This window comes from Exserohilum turcica, assembly GCF_000359705.1.
Source record: "Exserohilum turcica Et28A unplaced genomic scaffold SETTUscaffold_9, whole genome shotgun sequence".
Lineage (NCBI taxonomy): Eukaryota > Fungi > Ascomycota > Dothideomycetes > Pleosporales > Pleosporaceae > Exserohilum > Exserohilum turcicum.
Genome location: NW_007360310.1, coordinates 1,896,248 through 1,917,678, shown reverse-complemented (window position 1 = coordinate 1,917,678; position 21,431 = coordinate 1,896,248). Strand labels below are relative to the sequence as shown.

Here is a 21,431-nt window from a genome sequence, read left to right as displayed (position 1 = left end):
CTCTATAGCCTCGTTTTTAAGGTAGTTTTGGTGAGGCCGCGCGCGCACTTTGTGGTGGGGCTAGTTAAATCCCACAAACATTCTGATGTAAGCTAAGAACATCAACAAAGACAAAGTGGCAACTGAAACGAGCAGTTGGCGCTGCACAAGGATGGAAGGGCTAGCGGCTGCTAGTTCATCCCTCTTACCTCATTCGGGCTAAAACAAACACGCTCGACGATCGTTCTCCTTTTAGAATCTGCTGCTTTCAACAGCTTTTCCAAATAGGCAGTTTCCAGAGCACAAGGTTAGCCAAGGATACTTGCAATGCCTAGCTTGTTTCTTAATTGGTCTTCATTCGCTCCATCCAGAGATGGACACTAGCTTGTTGCAAGAATGAGAAATGCCTAGTTTGTGCTGGCATGCTGCGTGTACCTTGAAGCATATCCAGCAAATCTGAGAGCAAAGTTGAGTCGCTGTCACCACATGAGATTGTGTGGGGAACCGAGTGCATACAAGACTTGTTTCAATCAATAGTTATTCATGTGAAGGCATGCATTGAGCGAAGCAAAGCTGCAAGTAACCAGAGAGTGGCACTGATGGGGATACACTTGGTGTTCTCGCCTACTTGCTACCAAAACGATGTATGAAACTGAACACCGTCAAGCTCAAGCTGAATTTGGCTTGCGGAAAAAGCTACGGGTGAGATAATCTTGATGTTGCAACAGCGGATAATACCAGCATATCATATGTTATCCCTCTTCGGTGAGCGACTGGTTCATGTATAAACATCTACGCAGTAGTAGTAGCAAGGCATTGGACGACAAAGACGAAGGCTGCGAGAATAGCTATGAAATTCTCAAGAATAAGCAAAGTGAGACGAGCGTGTTACCGAGGAAGCAGCGAGCGTAGGGACCGGTAAGCATCCGAAATGCTGATCTGCGGTATTAGTCAAGGTAATCCAATGGATCGGGGCGGCATTTACCGCAAAACCAACATCGGAGTGTGTATGCGAGCATCGGTCTTGGTAGAAGCTATGATTTCGATGGCATTCGATGGCATCTCAATTGACACGCCTTTCTATGTGCTTCTGACCATTAGTTGGCATTGAAGTATCGAACAGTCTCCTTGAAAAGCTACCTGAACATACAAAAGTCACACCATCTAGTCTGCTTTTCCAAAATACTCTCACCGCTAACAATCTCCTCACTCTACGCATCTCAAGCCACTGCATTGATCCGTCTCCAGCACGGCCACATCATGAACTATAATGAAATCGAGTATCCTAATCTGCTCTTCCGAAAGCATCCCACCGCCAACAATCTCATCACTCTGCTCTTTCCAATTCATCCCACCACTCCGTTCCCAACACGACCACATCTCGAACTATAATAAATCGTGTATAAAAAGGACATCATCGTACCTCGTGTTTTCTGCAGCTCTCTACTCTACCAACCACAGCAACTTGACACAAAATACCTTTTCAGAAGCAGCAAAATGCAGTTTTCGCTATCATACCTCATCCTCGCGTCTGTCCTTGCATACAGATCTGCAGCACAATCTCCACCATACGGATCTACAGGACAATCTCCACCATACTATGTATGGCACTCCCGAAAGCTTTGTTCGCACCCAGTACTGCAGCTAACATGGGCCTAGGGAAAAGTAAACCACAATGTTGACGGCGTGCCATTTTGCAGCACATCTTCTGGCACTTGGAGGTGTCGCGTAAGTGACCAACAGCCCATGGAAGAAGCCAGTTTTGCAATCATAATAACCTTTAATTCCCACAGTTGGATTTTAACGACGGCAATAACTGCCGAGTTTGGCACGACAATGTGTATGCCGACTACTGTTAGACTGGGGGCTGGCGAGGACGTTGATAGATCTTCAAGGCCAACAACGAACACGCATCTTTATAGAAAGAAACGCGGTAGAAATGGAGGATCTCATATACATGGACATGATTAGTACATGGTTTAGTGCATAATATTACTATATTATCTACAGTGTTGTGGAATCCGCTGCGATAGTGTCGAAAGCACCCTCAAAGCCCAAACACTACGGTACCCTGTTTTCACAAAGAGAAAAAACTAAGCTGCTTACGCATGCCATTGAGGGAATACGTAATTAGTAACAACGGTGCAATTGGCCTTGTTTGCGAAATGCCTCAGATAAGCACTAAATAGCTCGGGGGTTAAAAGTGCTGACAGCCATGCGTAGTGCTTGGTAAGTTTTGTTCAAATAAGAAAAGAAAGACTATTTGGAGTATAGTCTACCGCATGTTACTTACCCGTTCGGCAAAGGGTTCCGAGAGAGAATCGGAGTTCCGTCATACCCATCAAACCGCCGCATGCAATTCGGACTCTTCTTCCGGTTACGAAATCATAAATTGATTCATTCGATACGAATCAGGTGTTCGTATAGCAGCAGGGAGAGCAGGTATGTTACAAGATACTATTCCGGGCCTGAGAGTACTCAACACTAGTTCTATTGAATGTCGAGAGCTTAGGCGACGACTGGATTGTATGTGAGTCGTCAGAGCTACAAGTAGACGTTACGTACAAGAATCACGTGTATTGATAATACTAGCCATACGCTGCCACTGCATAGATGGATAAAAACAACATTTTATTGTTTCCTAGTCATCAGGCGAAGTCATACTCACGATTATACGCACCTATTACCACACAACCACGCCATCTTTGTACGAGTGAGATTTGTATGTAACGTTAGTGCAATATATCAACTACATACCCTACTCACCCTCCGTGCTATTCATGTAGCGTCTGAAATCAAACATCACTGCAAGCAATAGGCCACCAAGCAAAGTCTATCTTACAAACGAACTCTCGCTTTTACCACAGGCTCTTGACATGTCTTCGCTTTATTTGTTTTACGAGTGATTCCGACGTGCTAACGCAACGGATTTCTTGCTAGCTTTTCAAAAATATCTACAATGTAGAATAATTACCCACTTACGACACAAACACACACACACACACTATACCAAGCATAGCATCTCACCTTAGTCCAATCTCCCACCACGTACTCTACCTACCGTATCGTAAAATCCACTGCATCAGCACATCCAAATCATTCGTTCACCCACGCATACAAAAAAAAGAAAGAAATCACTACGTCCACCCATGCATGTAAACTACAACACTCCTTCTACACCCGTTGCCCACTCACTCACTCACTCACTCACTCACCCAACTCACACGCATCCTCCGCATTAAATCCTAGAACCGCATTTCCATTGGCCAAAAAAAAACAAGAAAAAGAGAAAAAGAAGCAGATACCGCATCCAGATCGCCAGTGTACATGGTACATGGATGCATGCATACACGACAACACTACACCTAGTGTAAGCAGGTAAGAGTCGAGACTTGGACGGCGACAACAACAACAACGGCGGCGACAATGTGGGTCATTGCGGATACGGGAGAGAGTGGATACGGGAGAAAGTGAGGGGGACAAAGTGGGCAGTGGGCAGTGGGCAGCAACAGTAGCGTAGATACGACATCAAGAATAAGCGTACTATAGTTGGTTAGTTGGTTAGTTTAGTTACTTAGCTGTGGGGTCCCAAGTGTGGAGAAGACAAGACCAAGACAGCAAAGTAGTAGTGGTTAGTGTGCACTAGCGGTGAACACGTTACACAGACTGACTGGGTCGGAGGTCGGGGGACTCGTATATACACACACACGTGTGAGCATTGCATTCAACGAAAACTTAAAAATATGGAAAAAGCAGATAGCTGGCTTGACTCGATTTTTCTTCATCTTCGAGGTGACGCTAATGTAGATTGATTATGTACAAACGTGCGACAGGTAGAGAAAAAAACGGGACGCCAGCCATGCGCATGGGGTATCAAGCGCCAGGCAACATGGATGCCGACTCGAATACGCCCGCGCGCCGATGGAGATAGGAATAGAAGACCGGTGTAGAAATAGGACGAATCAAAGTTCCTACTCATACACTATGCCATACATGTCGACACGTCGAGGCACTTATTTGTTGGCCTCGGACTCGCGGCGAACAACGGGGTTCTGGCCAGTCTTGAACTTGCTATCCGATGCAAGAGGCTCGCTGGGTTTGTCTAGAAAGATTTCATTTAGCCTAATCCCAAACGCAAAGAGGTTTGCACAAGCCTCGTCATCAGGGTTCGACTCACCATGGCGTGCGTAGAGGTGGTGCTCCTCGTCGGCATATTTGCCGACGGCACCGCTCTCAACTTCCTTGCGGGTAAGAGAAAGCTTGCTCTTGGGAAGACCCATGGAGCCGAGGAAAGTGACACCGTTCTTCCACTCGAGCTCCTTGCGCTTGTTGTCCCACTTGAGTTCCTCGCTCATAATGTCAATGACCTTGGGGAGGGCCTCAAGGGCAGCCTGGGCGTTCAGGAAGGCGAGGCGCATGCGGCGGGCAATTACATCAGTGGCGGTCTGAGCGTACTCGTGGCGGACGCAGTAGCGGACCTCACCGTCAATGTAGGGGTAGAGCTCAGACATCTTGATTCCGCGAACAGGGAAGCGCTGCTCAGTAGGTGCTGAGAGGGCTGCAACAGACCAGGCACGGTCACCATACGCCTGGCACAAGTACTTGGCCACGTCCGTCTCAATGCCGTAGTGCTGAATAAGGTTGATGAAGAGGGTCTTGGAGAAACCGTGCGCACCAACAAGGCGAACACGATGAGTCTGGCAGGTACCGTCGAGAGGAGCTTCGTCCTTGACCTCAGTTCCGCTAATCAGAGTAGGGTTCACGAGTGGCTGAGGCTCAAGGCCGAATTCTTTAATCGCCTCGTCGACAGTCTCCTCGGCCATCTGGCGGTAAGTTGTCCACTTGCCACCTGAGCAGGTCAACAACCCAGAGGGAGAAGTGGTGACCAAGTGGTTGCGGACAAGACCTTCAGTCGCGCTCGCTTGGGGATCGCGGACAAGGGGACGAATGCCAGACCAAGCTGCGAGGACATCGCCACGGCGGACGTTGATCTCTGGCTGTAGATAGCGCTTGACCTCGTTCAAGATCCAATCAATCTCCTCTTCGCCAGCAACAGGGTTCTGCTTAATATCACATGCAGTGTCTGTGGTACCGGCGATAGTGTTGCCCTGCCATGGCAAGAAGAAGACGACACGGCCATCGGAAGTGTTGGGGTCAATGAGACCCATGTTTGCCGGGCTGTAGTAACCAGGGAGAATGACGTGGACACCAGAGCTTGGAGCAACGATTTCTGGAACATCCTGTTCATCCATTTTGCGGATAGAGTCGGTAAAGGGACCCGTGGCGTTGATCACACCCTTGGCCTTGATGGAGAACTCTTCGGCTTTCTTGCCGTTGCTCTCGGCAATAAGGTCCTTTGCCTTTGCACCACACAGGCGGCCATTGGCATCCTTTTCAAGGCTGGTGACCTCGAGATGGTTGACAACCGTAGCGCCATATAGCGCAGCAGTCATGGCAAGCGAAACGTTCATGCGAGAATCGTTGTGAGCACCATCTACTCACGTCAGATACGGATGCGAAAACGAATCGTTGGGCCAACTTACCGTAATAGACCAGAGCTCCGACAAGACCTTCCTTCTTCAACATGGGGAATGCGTCTAGGGCCTTGCTCTTTGTCATGTAGTAGGAGGACTCGATATTTTCTGCTCCAGCGAGGAAATCGTAGAATTTGGTGCCAGCCCAGAAGTAGGGCGCATGCCACCACTTCTGGATAGGGATCATGATGGGGAGCCATTGTGACAGGTGAGGCGCGGTATCCAAGAAGTAACGACGTTCGCGAAGGGCTTCGACGACGAGTGAGTATCTGGGATGAGTCAGTCTAGAAATGGCAGAAACAAACAGGCTGCTTACTGGTTGTAGTCAAGATTCCACACGGCCTTTTCGAGGTATCGCACACCGCCGTGTACCAGCTTGGTACTCTTACTGCTGGTACCGCTGCTAAAGTCGTCGCGCTCGACGAGCGCAACCTTGAGACCGCGTGTGACGGCGTCAAGCGCAATACCGGCTCCGGTTGCGCCACCACCGATAACCAGGAGGTCGTATGGCTCCTCTTCGACCTTGTCGGCGGACGTTGAACTCCCGCCCCCGATCCATTTCCTTGCCTTCTCGGCAACCTGCGAGACGACGCCAGCGCTGCGCTTCAGTTGTGCAATCTGCTCGTCGCGGCTCTTGGCCACGGGGAATTGTGGTGGGCGGAAGACGCCTCCCTCGCCATATGTCGGGGGAGGGACTGCAGCGGCTTCGCTGCCAGGGATATCGCGAGGTCGTAGGCTAACATAGAGGGCGCCCGCACCGACTGCTCCGGCTCCGGCTGTGTAGAGCAGTGGCTTGATGAAGCGGCTTCCTCGTCGGGCAGCCATTGCGACGTATGGATGGGTAGGTGTGTCTCTGGAGGGGCAATCGCTCCAGGCGCTGGTGGTCTATTCTACAGGCTCTCTTCAAGAAATACTACAGTCATGTGCTGAGGCTCGAGCCTACATGGACATATGGTCAGATACAATCAGCGGCCGTGCAGCGGAGACGAGGGGGGTCAGCATGGCATTGTCGACTCACCTCGTAACGGGATTCAAAATTGCATGGCGAGCATAGAGCTCAATGAGGACGTGTTTTTCCGGGGGCAGAGAGGGCGTGAAGGAAAGGTGGCAGTTTGGAACAGTGGAGCTTCAAAGTCTGAAGGCCATCAGCCGCTTGAGATGACGAAAGCGTGGGTTCGCGTTAGGTTGCGCTCCACTTTGGGAAAGCCGAGACAGTCGACGCCGACACGGACAATGCACGCCTCTGCCGCCGAAGCGCCGCAGGACATACTGGACGCAGCCCGCTTGCTAGTCTGTGCTTCTGGATATGCATCTGCATCTTGCATCCACGCCGCCTGCCCGCACTCTCACTCTTGCACTTGCTCGGCCATGGTCGCCCGCCTCTCTGGCTGGCAGAGAGCGAGAGCGAGAGCAAGAGCGGGCGTGTGGCGTGTGGCGGGCTGCCAGGCCAGACACGGAAGCCCATCCGACGTGCTCCCCATCACGATTTTGGTGGAGTAGCCAGCCGGAAGCGGCACCCCCCACGGAGACACGCCAAGCATAGTGGATCGCAGAGCCTCATGATGATCTCATGGAATGTGGAGTCGTGTCTTGAACGGTGTTGCTGACAGCGATTCAGAGCGACTATCGTACGGGCCATCTCTCCCCTCGATGCCCAATCCTATCCACATGCGCCAGCATGCACATACATTTACCCAAATCCCAAGCACGCCGCCGTCAATCGCGCCCCAGCCCAAGACGCCTCCAGATACCCAACAGAACACACGGCCGCCGAAAAATTGGACCCAGGCGCACCCCCTTTTGCTAAATCCGTATTACCCACAGTAAAAGCAGTACATCCACCGCCACTACCCCACCCGTGATGCTCAACACCACCCCCTGATGCACCCACCCCAATCGCTCTCTCCGCGTCTGCATGCTGATGACAGCAACAACACACAAGACGAGGGTGCAGATGGTACCAATCATGACGCCAGCATCCACAACACCTCTCTCCTTCTTCCGGCTGGTTATTGTCATGAGGCCCAGAATGAGGTCCAGCACAACAGCGGCACCCAGAGCAGTCGAGTAAAACCGTAGTTTGGTCATCTCCACCTTGTGCTGGTGACTCTCAACTTGGCCCAGCAGTGCCCGCCGCTCGTTCAGTATATCCGCATCACGGCGAGGGTCACGCAGCGACCGGAACAGCGTGCTGAAGTAGCCTTTGTGTCCTGCATCCTGTCCGTTGGATGCTATTGCCCCATAGTTTGCCGCGCGAATTATAGGCGATGAGTCGATAGTGTCATCGTCCGAGTCTTCCATGCCAGAGAGGGATTCCTCGTCAGGCTCCTCTTTGATTCCAAATAGTCTTCTCGTTTTCCTTGCGCATGCTGCAAAAAAGTCTTGTCCGGGAAACTTGACTGGCGCGTCGGGGTCGACATAGATATAATAGCCTGTTTCTTCATCTTCAGGATTATCATACTCATTCCAGTACCGTTGCTGTACCTCTGGCTCTGGCTCGGCCGAAACCATTGGCTCAGGGTAGTCGGAAAAGGGCTTGCGGCTCTTCTTCCTGAACGCCCGCAGTGGTGGTGGGTCGACAAACTCATGCACCGAGGTTGCAGAAGACTCTTCGTAGCGTGACGCAAGCGGGCTAGACTGACCGTCATACGATGTGTTGGATGTCGAAGTGGCTGGGGGAGAGAGTTGAGATACTGATGCGTTTGTGCTGTCCCTAGCTTTTCGACTCCGTCGTTTGACAGGCTCCGGCAGCTTGCGGATGTCCTTGTCTAAGAGGGCGACCCAAAAAGGCGCAGGCATGGCACTCGGCTTGCAGCAAGCCCATACAGTGTGTGCTTCCAAAGAAAAACCTCGGACACGCTCGACCTGGTGTCATTAGCGCAGGCAATGATATATATACTGTCGGGATTTGACGTACCAAATGACTTCGGTCAAGAGTCTGGATAAGAGACGTAGCCTGATTGCCCTCACGGCGGATCTCTAGAATGGCATGAGGAAACTTCTTAGCTGACTCTGAGCGGGCAGCCACCGTCCAGTCATCGTCTTGCAGGTCGTTATATAAGCTCTCCGTAAAGCAGACGTCCCTGTCCAGAGTTGCCCATATACCTCCTGCAGAGTTGTTGTGGAGCCCAGTAAACCTTGTGCGCTTGAAGAGTGCACCGGCAATGGGCTTGGTAGATTGATGCTCGGTAAGCCATTGGCGAATAGCCAGGGCGTTGTCCTTTGTGGACTCTGTGGGACTGCCAGCGTGCTTCACATTATCTTCGTCGGCAGATGTATCCAAGAATCTTGTCAAAGATTTACGTTCCATCTTTGCCATCCTGACACTGTCTGGCGATGGATGTGGGGTATCGGCGTCGGTACAAACAACAACTGCCGCTTGCTCTGATGCGCAACAACGCACCTGACCGGCTGCCTTGATGCCCGTTACGCCTTGCGTCTCTTCGGCCGCGCCTATAGTACTTGCATTTTGCTTAAAAGCAAAGGCCTCGGCGTGGTCGAGCACAACAAGTCCAGTTGTGTCTTCGTTGCCAAAGTAGGTGTCAATGTTGGCTGTCGAAGGGTAGCGGCGAAGCGGCGTTCCCCGGACGGACGAATTGCGCCTTGTTTTGTTGATGTAAAGTCGCATGTGCTGAAGCAGCAGCACCTGTGCCTCAACAACGTGGTCCGGGTGTATCCAATATGTTGCCTTGTTTCCTTTTGAGCCCAGAGGGACCGTGTCAAGCGCTAGGTCGAAGTCTATGTCATCTCCCTTCTCCAGACTCCGTGATATACGCGCAGCCGACGACTGGCCGGTAACGTGGGTGGCATTGGCAGCTGATGTGCCATCGACGTCGAAAGCAGAGCGAAGCGTGTCGAGTGCGTCGACAAATTGGTCTAGCAGATAGCCTAGATCCAGCTGAAACAGACTGTCTGGGCGGCTGCCAATCTCCTGCTTGAAGACATGAGCAAGTTCCTTGTCTTTGGTCCAGCGCTTGTACTTTTTCAAGATCTTGATGAAGCCGGTACGTTGGGTGACTTGGAAGCGGGAAAGCGATCTTATTTCTTCGCCAGTCCTGGGTTTGGGTTAGCGAGGCGGCCGTCGACGCGCGTTGGCGACGGGGCGTGTAGTGGCGTACCTAATGACGTCCGCCTCAATCTTTGCATATCTCTCGACGGTTCGGGCTGCCAGACGCCCGCTCGCAGGGTCGCGTTTTGCGCGCAGCTGCTGCAGCGTCTTGCTGATGTGCTCCAGCCGCCGCTCGATCTCGCCGCTCTTGCTTCGCACGAATAGGTTGATGCGATCATGTTGCTCCGCGAGCACCCTGAAGAAGGTGTCGCCAAAGGCCCGCTCGGTGCTCTCGCCCTGTCCTGGGATGGAGACGGCCTTGTTGGTGCCGGGCGTGGTCTGGTGCTTGATGAGTTCCTTGAGGTAGTCGTAATCAATGTTGTCTGCATGCGCCCGTCTGTTAGCCCCCGGAATGGTCGGCGTCGTGGGCCGAGGCGCGGGTGAGGGCGCGGGTACTCACAATGGCCCCATTCTGGTATGGACCTCTGCCGCAGGGTATCGCCGTACTTCATTCCAACAGACAAACGGCAGTCGAGAGACTGGAGTCGCAGGGACGGTCAGCGAGGCGCGACGTGTAGTCTTGGAGGCGCCGTCACAAGAAGCGAGGGATTGCGATCTGCCAACGGTTAGATAGCCCGGTCGCGATAAGTAGGCTAACGCCCGAGCGCTGGCTGGAAGCATGGCGTGTTTGCGAGCTTCACAACGGCATCGGAGGGCGTTTGGCCGGTGAACGGCCGAGAGAGGGCGTGGGCGGGCAGCTTACCGTGCGGGTTGATTGGGACGCAATAACAATAATATGGCCATCAACAGCTCGCGTGGCCGCGCCGAGTAGTGAATCGGACCTTTGCGTGTGCTGCCGGACGTCTGGGGCTTATGTACTGACCGGACCATTGACCCAAAACACGGCCAGCAGGCAGCACGGCGGCTTGCGAAAAGCAGTAAGGACCGTGAGTGAATGAGCGTACCCTATGCATGGCGATGCCAATGCCCAATCTTGGAGTGCAATGACATCGGCCAGCAGTAGGCCCCCGTGTAGCAGGCTCCGCACGCTGGTTCACGCTATCCGCATCCCTGCCCGTTCCCTCGCCCTTGCCCTCGCCCATCCTGGCTGCTGCACGTGCAAGGGTGTGTCGCTGATGAAGACTGACGGCAGCCCGCCCGCCAACCACGACCATCCGCTGCCCACTCAACACCAGCCAACGCCATTGCAACCACCAGCGGGAAGCATACACCCGCACGCCGCCGCATGTGCATGTGCATGTGCATGTAACAGCCGCAGAGGGAAGAAGAAGCAGGACGACGAAGGAATCTTTTTTTTTGTGCTCCGAGGTCCCTCGCAGCCCATTCCAGCCAGCCCACGCCTGCCTACATACAAGTATGCATCTTCGCCATCAGATATGCCCACCAAGAGCAACAGCGCCCCCATTGGTGGAACGGGCCCGCCGCGGGCCTGGGAGAGATACGGCTAAGCAGGTCTAATTGCAGACGACAGGCGACATGGACTGCGCGGTCCCCCCGACCGTCTGGATCGTCAAACTCAGATCGAAACTGCTGCACACATCACCAGATGTGGTCAAGGGATATCGTCAAGTCGACGAGACACCGCTGTACGCCATGTCACCGCCCGCTGCTGATTGGACAATGGCTATATCTGGAGAAATATGGAGCAGAAAAGCTTGCATTGCGACAAGGATGGCCCATACCGCCTGCACCGGCGCGCAACGAACATCTCCACCGGCGTCTGGTGGGGCAGAGGCGGAACCAACATGCCACTTTGGAGATCTCGACTCAATTTTCTCCAGGGCATGAGGACAGCAGAGTCGGGCTTCTCCACGGCGCCGTGGGCTCTGGGCCAGAAGTGACCGCGGCTCCACGGCTTGTGGACTATGTGTATAGTATGCTATGGGCATACAGGCCCACTTGAGCCCTCGATCAAAGTCCCTGCGACGGGTGGCCGCCGGCTGCTTTTGCCTTTCGTGGGGATCCGGATAGGCGAAGACTGCGGTGCTTTTCACTTTGAGATTATGGCTTATGCTATCCGTCGTCTGCTCCTGCTGCTACACGGCGAACTCCCCCTTTCTCTGGATGAGCTCGGCGCGTTTGAAATATCTCACAGAGGGGGCTCTAGGCTGTTTCATTACAAACAGCGTCCCCGCTCGGCATGTCCCGGCTTTAAAACAAACCCTTTGCAGAACGGAGGCGGCATCCTCATCCACTGCGCATCTTGATACACGGACACAGACGAGATAGATGGCCTGACGAAACAGGCCCTCGAAGGATCAATATGCATAGCCGATATTCCACGGACTCCGGCATCTGGCAGCCACACAGACATTGCGTGCATGTCCTGGCCAGCGCAGGCATATGCATGCAGGCTCTGCGTCGCCACGGTCGCGTGCTCACCTGCCTAGAGAGGCACAACTGCAACCGGTAGCGAGCAGGGGCGCGCCTCGGCTTGCGGCCTTTGGCATGCGGGCGTCTACAGTCGCGGCTGCTGCATTGGGAGGCTGCTCCTTCCACTCGCGAGGCTGATGCCGCCCACGTGGGTGCTATGGATGGTTCGCGTTTGTTTTCGACATGACTGCACCTGCACCCGCTCTGCCGCTCCAAACCTCCATGTCTTTTCCCATCAACTCAATTCTGAGGCCGCGCGCTCGCTTCACGCATAAAGCATGGTTTGGCCTGTCCCGTTACGTGTACCCTATGCTAACACGTTGTGCCCAGCTGCTGCGCCACGCTGGGACTCAGCCTCCGGTTTACGGAGCGCAGCATTGGAGCTGATTCACTTGCTTGCGTGGACGGCACTGGGGCGACACATGAGCTTCTAATTGTTGCCAACACACGCCATGCCTGCTTGGCCCGATCACTATTTCGCTCCCTATTGCAGCTCTGCTTGCATATACCAGGCCTGCGGGCAGACGTGCATCTGCCGCGCAATCTACACCTAGACTGCCAACTGTATGCTATACCCCGCCATTCGGATCTCGCCATCGTCTATGATTTGGCCCAAAAGCAAAAAGTCTATCCCTCTTATCTCTCGCCTCCTTTTCCTCCACTTACATGTCGACCTCGGCTGCGTCCAAGAAGGGACACGGAGAACCGAGACGACAGCTGTAATCCACATGCAAGCGACCAGCCAGCAGACAATTATGACGCAGACGGCCAGCGAGCTCAATCACACCGCTTCATCATAGACCAGAGCAAACAGCCCTCGCCCCCCTCCTTTGCTCTTCCCTCGCGATCAATCTTTCCTTTGCCCACGGTGATCTCCTCCAAGATTTCAAGTCCCAGATGCAGATAGACATCCCTGCTCTTCTCTGTCGTGGCTTCCAACACCACCGGCCATTTCATTTCCTTGGCCATCTGCAGCACCGGCCGGATTACGTCGCTGACCTTTGAATTGCGCGATGGGTCATGGGACGGATGGGACCGGTCGTTGCCCAAGAGGATGAGGTGCAGCATTTCTTTGCATCCTTTAGGGACGTGTTTTCTCCGGGCCTGGTGAGCAAGACCGTTGATCTCATTTACGGCATAAGGAAAGTGCGGAATAGGTGTGAAGGTTGGCGTTACGGCCTGTACGACCCTAGCTGGTGAGTCAGTTTACTGTCGTCAAAATCAGGTATTCTACCTGAGCATTTTTGTTCTTTCGTTTTTTTCCTTTTTTTGTGACGGCAAAAAGAAAAAAAGATTACATGTACAGAAAGAGCATTCGTTGCCAAGACCAACATGACGACGACATACGTACCAGACACTAGCAACCCCACTTAGCTCAACGGTAGTAAGGGACCTTGCGCCATCCTGGACCATGCCCGGAATGACATCGCTAAATACTGCTTTGTTCAACTCATAGCTGATGTCGCGCACGCCCTCTGCTTGCAATTCCTCGATCAACGCATACCGCTGGAACGGATCGTCTCTGAAGGTCTCGGCAATAATCTCAATGGCGTGCTCGAACGTGTCCTCGACGGTGCCCGCCGGAATGGGGATATGCACTCCTCCTCCCATGGTAGCCTATTGTATAGCAGGGTCTATGTTTGGCTGGACGAAGGACCAGAGAAACGCTAACGAAAACAACAAGTGATACAAGGACGACAGGATAGGCACCCAATGAGCGAGCAAATGCCGAGAGCCAAGTGTTGGAAGCGACAGAACCGGGACTTGGGAAGAGGGGAAAACGTCAGTCGAGAATGCTTGGTATGGTATCGTAATATGAATTACCCGTCTGTCGGACTGGGCGGGCATATATATCTACTTATGTAATTCAGCTTCTCAGACACGATTCGGTCCGATGCTGTCAGGTCTATGGGCCGGCTGGGCGCCGTCTTTGCTACGTTGCTACTGCAATGGTGTCACAGCAAGCTTTTCGCTTATTCCGCAGTATTAGCAAACATCTTACCTGCTGGGTGCGGCATTTCCAGTGGTTAGGTAATCGTCACGCCGGGTGAAACAAGACCGGAGGCCGACCGGCCCTGGTACTGAGCCGTAGCCGCGGCCAATGAGGCTCCACAGCTCAATAAGTAATGCGACGTTGCTTACGAATCGGCTGGATATACCCCATGGGGGGTGTTCATATGTACATAGATGGAAACACGAATGGATGCATACGTGTACGTTGTACAGAGGATAGATTGAATTTCGCTTGCAATATCGAGGCATCACGTCATTTTGCGTTTTCGGAACGAATCAAGCACTACTGCAGCCTCCCGCCCATAGCCAGTTTCGCCCCGGGAAAACGCCATGCTATATACGTATATGTATGATCCGCACTATGTAGACACAAGAAAAAGCTTGACGTGGCCCATCAAATGCTTAGCCCGGGGGAAGCAGGCTGTTGTCGACGACGTCCTGTGCCTCCATCTCCTCCACCTCGGCACTCGCGTGGAGCGGTGAGCGGGGCAGCGCCATCAGACCTGATCAACTGTTAGTGTACGCTCCCGTCATGTCGGTTTCGGGCCGCTTACCAGTCCTTGCAGACTCCAGGATGCCGAACGGAGCAATGAGCTTCATGAAAGAGTCGATCCTGGTAGACTTTGCTGACACCTCCACTATACAGTTGTTTGTGCTGATGTCCAACACCTTTCCGCCAAACTGATGAGTCATAAATGTAATGGCGCGCAGATGCTCATGCTTGTGCCGAAGCGCCTGACTGACGGGCAGGTTTGTCGGATGGTAGTCCCTCCTCAGCGACTCACGTGCGGCCTCGTGCGCCGCCGCATTCCGCGCCTCATCCGAGGTGTGCTCGCTTTCGTGTCCGTCCGTCTCCGGCGGCTGGGCCATCTCGCGGTGGTGGGCAAGCAGCTCCTCAAAGTACTCGGGGCCGAGAATCGAAACTTTGGCAAGCAGCAGCTCACGCTGGACCAGCGGAGACTGCGTGTAGTCGAGCACCGCCCACACGGGCACCAGGTCCTCCAATTGGCGGCGGGCCTGCTCTATAACGCCATCCTGGCCCTGCAGCACAATCGTCATGCGGGAGAGATCGTCGACCTCGGTGTTGCAGACGACCAGGCTGTCAATGTTGAAGCCGCGGGCGGCCAGGATGCCCGACACTCGCGACAGCACACCGGGCTCGTTCTGCACCAGGCAATTGAGGATGTGACTCTTGGGCGGGGCCTGCGAGGGCAACGGCGTCTCGTAGATGATGTTGCTGACGGCAGCCGGGGCCGACCATGCAGGAGGGCGGTCTTCCGTGGGCAGCGGCGCGATGCGGCGGTGGAGGGCCTTGTAGGCCAGAGCCTGTGTCGACGAGGAGCTGGAGGCGCGCTGCTGGAGGCGGAGGGAGCCCGCACATTGCCTGCTGAGCAAGCTGCGCAGCGGCAGTACTGCGCGCCTGGAGGCCATGTCGATTGGGGGGGGGAGGTGGGCGGTGGGAGGGCGGAGTGTGAAGGCGGAGTGAAATAATCGCTGGCACAAGAACCGCCGCCAGCCGATGGTCGGAGCAGGCACGCAGAGCAGCAGAGGCGCAGGCGCAGGCGGAGGCGCAGGCGCAGGCGCAGGCACGCGGGCAGGCAAGGCAACTCCAGCCGCGGCACGCTAGTAAGCGAGGGCTGCCTCTCACAAGTGCTTGATCCATCTCCGACCATCGACCCTCGACTCGACTCTCTGCCTGCTGCAACTGAACGCCGCACCCGTTGACAAGCGAGCAACTGCATCATGTCTGAAGAACGCCGCCCACGCTCCCGCTTTGACAGCGACGAACTCGAGCGCCCCCCGCGCTCGCGCTTCGACACGGACCGCCGCTCCAGGTCGCCGTCGCGACGAGAGTCCGAGTCGCATCGCGCTCGCAGCCCGGTTTCTCGTGAAGGCACAGACAGCCCCGCGTCGGCCAGCTTCAAGAACAAGGCGGCCGCGGCCGCGGCGGCTGCGGCGGCGAGGATCAACGCGCAGATCCAGGCGAAGAAGGGCATCCAGCACGTCGATGTGCCGCCGATTCGCTCTGTAGGTCCCGCCCCGAACCCTCTGCGCCCACGCCCGCTGAACACCAACTGACTGACCACAACCCCCCCAGGCGCCGACGCCTCCAGTAGCCAAGTCGCCCGCGTCCAACTCGGCCGCCGCCATTAGCAACGAGACTTACCAGCAAGACGGTGACTACATCAAGGACATTGAAATCAACGATCTCCGTAACCGCTACACACTGACAAAGGGCGCCACACAAAAGAGGGTAAATAACTGTTTTTGCTGTTCACTGATTGTCTAGGATCATGTCTTTTCTCTGTCTGCGGACCTCTCTGCATTGGGAGCCAGAGCTTACTTGATCTTCTAGCACCCCAATCCCGTGTCTATCAAATGCTAACCTCCATGTGATATCTAGATCAAAGACGAGACTGGCGCCGGTACGCATGCCCCGACTAAACCTGCTCACGTGTAGAATGCCTGCTTATACATGCAAAGATGTCACGACTCGTGGAGAATACTACCCTGACAAGAACATGGCTACTGCTGCTGTAAGTAGACACCGCCCCGTCCGACTCGACATGGACGCGCGCTGACTCTTGTCGTAGAACCCGCCGCTATATCTGCGCATCACCAGCACCTCCAAGGAAGGCCTGGAAAAGGCTGTAGAAATGATTGAAGAAATGAAAAAGGAAGACCTGCCTAACCTAGTAGACGAACGCCGCTTCCGCCGTCGCGAGCCCGAGAGCTTTGAGCGTGACGAGTATGGTCGGGTATGTCTCTGTCTGGCCCTCTCACGCCATATACTTGCTAACTGCCCACAGCGCAAGTGGCCCGAGGAAAAGATCTCCGTAGGTCTTGAGCCCATCAGTGGCTTTAACTTGCGAGCACAGGTTGTCGGTCGCGGTGGCGACAATGTCAAGTTCATTCAACAGGAGACAGGCTGCAAAGTGCAAATCAAGGGTCGCGGTTCGGGCTTCATGGAGCCCAACTCCGGCCAGGAGAGCGATGAGCCCATGTACCTCCACATCGCGTACGTATGGCTTTGGTGGGCGACTGTCGCATTGCTAACGAGATGCAGCGGACCCCGCCCCGAAGGCGTAGCCCAGGCAAAGCAGCTCTGCGAAGAGCTTCTCGAGAAGGTAAAGGCAGACTACCATGCTTTCAAGGACCGCCCACCGACGAACCGATACGGCGATCGCGACGGCTATTCGGGTGGACGGCCGGGATACGGCGATCGCGGCGACCGGGATAGGAGCCAGAGCTATGGTTACGGAGGGGCTGGCAGCTATGGTGGATACGGCGGACACGGCGGGCAAGGAGGCCACAACGGCTACGGCGCTCAGGATACCGTCATGTCGCCAGCCTCCGCAACGCCCACTGCCGACGCAAACAGCCAGGCCTTTGACTCGAATGCCGCACAAGCCTGGATTGCGTACTACCAGCAGAACCCTGATCAGGATCCCTATGTCGCGTATGGTGGTTACCAGGCATATCTTACCATGCAGCAGCAGCAGTATGCCGCTTACTATGCTCAGGCCGGTTATGGACAAACACAGTCGCCTGCTCCGGGGGCTGGTGCCGCCGCCCCGCCTCCGCCGCCACCTTCAGAGCCTGCGTCTGGCTATGGCGCTCCCCCGCCCCCGCCACCGCCAGCTGCGTCGCCCCCCAACTACGGCGCGGTAAGTCGACTTGTCGGATGCAATATGGCCTTGACTGACGCGCTATCAGGTTCCCCCACCGCCCGGCTTGTAAGTGTCAAGCAACGACTATGAACTCGCACTTATGACAGCCTCTCAACTTGACTTGATTGATTGAGCACAGTTTAATCACCTTGTGTATTGACTCGCAGCATGTCGAATTGCGTTGCAAAAGTTTTCGCTGCCGCTTCGGCGCGTTTGCTTGGTCACCCTGGGACCCCGCCAAGTGGTGGTGGTCGGGTATAGTATTGTCCCACCCATCTGGAGTCAATACTTTTGCTAGGATACCAATTTGAGTGCTTTCATTACACGAGTTCCTCTTGCAACGACTGTGACTGTTCTTGTGTCGGATCCACTACCGAACTTGAGTGATGATGACTTTGTAGAAGCGGTTCGAGGTGCCAGTGGGACAGCCAGTACCCAGTCAAAATATTCATGTCGATGTTGAAGAACTAGCTCGCTGCTTGCCTGAACTGTGTATTGCTGCACGGGGTATTTTCTTGATGACTTCCACGAGCGCTGTGATTGGGCAGAAATTGTAGGGGTTCTCCGCTGACGGCGTTGGCGTTCGCGTGCCTGACCCTTGCCCCGGTACCGACCCGCGGAGCGATGTCGCTGGCACTGGGACAATTTGTGCCGATGCGCTCTGCGCTCTTGAACCTTTGCCCTCGTGCTGACGCCACCAGACAAGTTTCAGAATGCGGTCGCAGATGATTCGTGCTGGCCAAGCAGCCAGATGCAGGGTGAGTTTTTATACGCCGAGGAAATATTGCATACAAGATGAGCATGAGACTTGAACAGCCATGCTTGCGCCTCTGCACTGAAATCCGCCGGCAACAGAATGCTAACAGAGTCACAAGCCTCAGCTGCTTCCCTCGCTCCGCCAATCTGTCCTACAGCCTCGAAGATGTCTAGCTACATCGCATGACCTGCCCAAAGCCCGCAATGTCGACGTTGCTTCCCGTACCCCGCCGTACGCCAAACTGCTCTCCCGCCTGGAGGAAGTACGACGTGTGCTAGGCTCCTCGCGGCAATTGACGCTGGCCGAGAAGATTCTCTACTCGCATCTGGAAAACCCAGAAGAGTCTCTCCTGAGCAATACAAATGGCGGAAGGGACATTAGGGGCCAGGCCAACTTGAAGCTGAAGCCCGATCGCGTGGCTATGCAGGATGCCAGTGCCCAGATGGCTCTTTTGCAGTTTATGAGCTGTGGACTGCCAACGACAGCAGTCCCTGCAAGCATACACTGCGACCATCTCATTGTTGTAAGTCCACCTTCTCGTGCGTCTCAGCCAGGTCTCAAGCTGACCTATCGGTAGGGCGAGAAAGGCGCCGACGCAGACCTTCCACAATCCATTGCGGGCAACAGCGAGATTTTCAATTTCTTGGAGTCGGCAGGGAAGAAGTATGGCATCGAGTTTTGGCCACCAGGCGCGGGAATTATCCACCAAACCGTGTTGGAGAACTACAGTGCACCAGGAGTGATGATTCTGGGAACAGACAGTCACTCACCGAACGCTGGTGGTTTGGGATCAATTACAATCGGTGTGGGTGGTGCGGATGCGGTAGATGCTCTGGTAGATGCGCCATGGGAGCTCAAGGCGCCCAAGATCCTGGGTGTCAAGCTCACTGGCGAGCTCAGTGGATGGGCTTCTCCAAAAGACGTGATTCTCAACTTGGCTGGTCAGCTCACAGTCCGGGTATGTGATTTGAAATGTTCAAGTGTTGCAGACTAACAGATGCGCAGGGTGGCACTGGCTACATTATTGAATACTTTGGACCTGGCGTGCAGTCTTTGAGCTGCACTGGTATGGCAACCATTTGGTAAGACTGCAACTCCCTTGTAGTTTGCCAGCAAGACTAACGATGGTAGCAACATGGGTGCTGAAGTTGGCGCGACTACGTCCCTTTTCCCCTTCTCTCCAGCACACGTCCCCTACCTGCATGCTACACACCGTGGACCCATTGCCGAGGCAGCTACCAAGATTTCTCAATCACCAATGCAGCAGAATCTCTTGCGACCCGACCCAGAGGCTGTCTACGACAAGGTCATTGAGATTAACCTCTCTGAGCTCGAACCGCACATTAACGGACCCTTTACTCCTGACCTCTCCACCCCTTTGTCCAAATTCAAATCGGTAGTAGAAGAAAAGGGGTGGCCAAAGACATTTGGGGCAGGCCTCATTGGCAGCTGCACAAACAGTTCTTACCAGGACATGACGCGCTCAGAGGAGATTGTGAAGCAGGCCTCAGCGGCTGGTCTCAAGCCTAGGGCTGATTTCTTTATTACACCAGGCAGTGAGCAGATTCGGGCAACACTCGAACGGGATGATACCTTGTCTACTTTCACATCAGCTGGAGGTACCGTTCTAGCAAATGCTTGCGGGTGAGTTATGTGACCATATTTGAGTGAACTTGCAGTACTGACATCCTCGACGACCTTGCATTGGTCAGTGGAAGCGCACAGACGACGTCAAGAAGGGCGAATCCAATGCCATATTCACATCATACAACCGCAATTTCCCTGGCCGCAACGATGGTAACCGCGCAACAATGAACTTTCTCGCTTCCCCGGAGCTCATCACCGCTATGACATACTCTGGTTCCACCACCTTCAACCCCATGACTGACAGCATCCCCACGCCATCTGGCGAGCCCTTCAAGTTTGCGCCGCCCAAGGGCTCCGACCTTCCCTCCGCAGGCTTTGCAGACGGTAACCCAGACTTTATGCCCTCACCAGCTGTCCCTGATGCTAGTGTCGATGTCATCGTATCGCCTACCTCCAGCCGTCTAGCACTTCTCGACCCCTTCCCACCGTTCCCCGAATCCGACTTTACTGGACTCCGCGTACTCTACAAGGTCAAGGGCCAATGTACAACAGACACCATCTCTGCTGCTGGCCCATGGCTCAAGTACAAGGGCCACCTGCCTAATATTTCTGAAAACACACTCATTGGTGCCGTCAACGCGCAGACGGACGAAGTCAATGTTGCTTACGACATGGACGGCAAGACATCGGGTATTCCTGAGCTGGCCAAGAGGTGGCGCGACCAAGGTATTGAATGGCTCGTCGTGGCAGAGCACAACTACGGCGAAGGCTCGGCCCGTGAACACGCCGCTCTGCAACCGCGCTATCTAGGTGGACGCATTATCCTCGCCAAGTCGTTTGCCCGAATTCACGAGACCAACCTTAAGAAGCAGGGTATCGTCGCTCTTACATTCGCCAACGAGGCCGACTACGACTTGTTTGAAGCTTGCGACCAAGTAGCCACAAGGGGGCTACTGGATGTGCTGAAGAGCGGTGGCAAGGGAGAAGTTGAGCTGGTTGTTAAGAAGAAGGATGGTAGTGAAAATGTCATCAAGACCAAGCACACACTTTCGAAGGATCAGTGTGGCTTCGTGCTTGCCGGTAGCGCACTTAACCTTTTGGCCAGGAAGGGAAGGGAGTTGAAGGAGGAAATCACCAGGAGTGCAGAGTTGAGTGACTAGAAATTCAATGTCGAAAATATGAGTGGAAATCTAAAATGGGAAAAGGCGCATGGCGGCTGTAGTTTTGTTCAGGTTTTGCAAGCAATGGTTATTCCGGTATATAAATAGCGCTTGCAAAGCTGTGGTCTATGAGTTTTTTTGGACGAATGGTTGAAGTCAATGTAACTGATAGCTGTAAAAGCTGACAAGTTCCACGGTGAGGCGAGGTCACGTGGGCAATACTCATTGCTCAGCCGCGTTCCTGGATTTCTCCACGACAGTCTCCTAGCGGCGTGAAAACTTCTCAAA

The 21,431-nt window shown here is 54.2% G+C and overlaps 5 protein-coding genes across 5 annotated transcripts; 1 reads left to right on the top strand and 4 right to left on the bottom strand.

Annotated features, from left to right (window-relative positions):
- Positions 1–3,819: 3,819 nt before the first annotated feature.
- Positions 3,820–6,383, bottom strand: SETTUDRAFT_166518 (uncharacterized protein). Its single transcript, XM_008033486.1, has 4 exons — positions 5,830–6,383; positions 5,523–5,782; positions 4,157–5,473; positions 3,820–4,081 (listed from the first exon to the last, which is right to left on the bottom strand). The coding sequence occupies exons 1-4, from the start codon at positions 6,336–6,338 to the stop codon at positions 3,993–3,995; spliced, it is 2,175 nt and encodes a 724-aa protein (XP_008031677.1). The 5' UTR covers positions 6,339–6,383; the 3' UTR covers positions 3,820–3,992.
- A 764-nt stretch (positions 6,384–7,147) lies between these two features.
- Positions 7,148–10,142, bottom strand: SETTUDRAFT_144444 (uncharacterized protein). The gene is made up of 4 exons (XM_008033485.1): positions 10,022–10,142; positions 9,632–9,944; positions 8,431–9,568; positions 7,148–8,378 (listed from the first exon to the last, which is right to left on the bottom strand). The coding sequence occupies exons 1-4, from the start codon at positions 10,071–10,073 to the stop codon at positions 7,317–7,319; spliced, it is 2,565 nt and encodes an 854-aa protein (XP_008031676.1). The 5' UTR covers positions 10,074–10,142; the 3' UTR covers positions 7,148–7,316.
- A 2,228-nt stretch (positions 10,143–12,370) lies between these two features.
- Positions 12,371–13,566, bottom strand: SETTUDRAFT_182196 (uncharacterized protein; the record flags this gene model as incomplete). The annotated part of the gene is made up of 2 exons (XM_008033484.1): positions 12,371–13,144; positions 13,307–13,566. The coding sequence occupies 2 exons, from the start codon at positions 13,564–13,566 to the stop codon at positions 12,733–12,735; spliced, it is 672 nt and encodes a 223-aa protein (XP_008031675.1). The 3' UTR covers positions 12,371–12,732.
- Positions 13,567–14,168: 602 nt separating this feature from the next.
- On the bottom strand, positions 14,169–15,405 carry SETTUDRAFT_166515 (uncharacterized protein). Its single transcript, XM_008033483.1, has 2 exons — positions 14,523–15,405; positions 14,169–14,471 (listed from the first exon to the last, which is right to left on the bottom strand). The coding sequence occupies exons 1-2, from the start codon at positions 15,397–15,399 to the stop codon at positions 14,371–14,373; spliced, it is 978 nt and encodes a 325-aa protein (XP_008031674.1). The 5' UTR covers positions 15,400–15,405; the 3' UTR covers positions 14,169–14,370.
- Positions 15,406–15,670: 265 nt separating this feature from the next.
- SETTUDRAFT_44927 (uncharacterized protein) lies at positions 15,671–21,324 on the top strand. The gene is made up of 14 exons (XM_008033121.1): positions 15,671–15,996; positions 16,067–16,222; positions 16,373–16,394; positions 16,453–16,505; positions 16,563–16,727; positions 16,779–16,987; positions 17,036–17,636; positions 17,686–17,705; positions 18,346–18,397; positions 18,515–18,919; positions 18,974–19,354; positions 19,402–19,478; positions 19,528–20,040; positions 20,093–21,324. The coding sequence occupies exons 1-14, from the start codon at positions 15,712–15,714 to the stop codon at positions 21,141–21,143; spliced, it is 3,990 nt and encodes a 1,329-aa protein (XP_008031312.1). The 5' UTR covers positions 15,671–15,711; the 3' UTR covers positions 21,144–21,324.
- Positions 21,325–21,431: the final 107 nt, after the last annotated feature.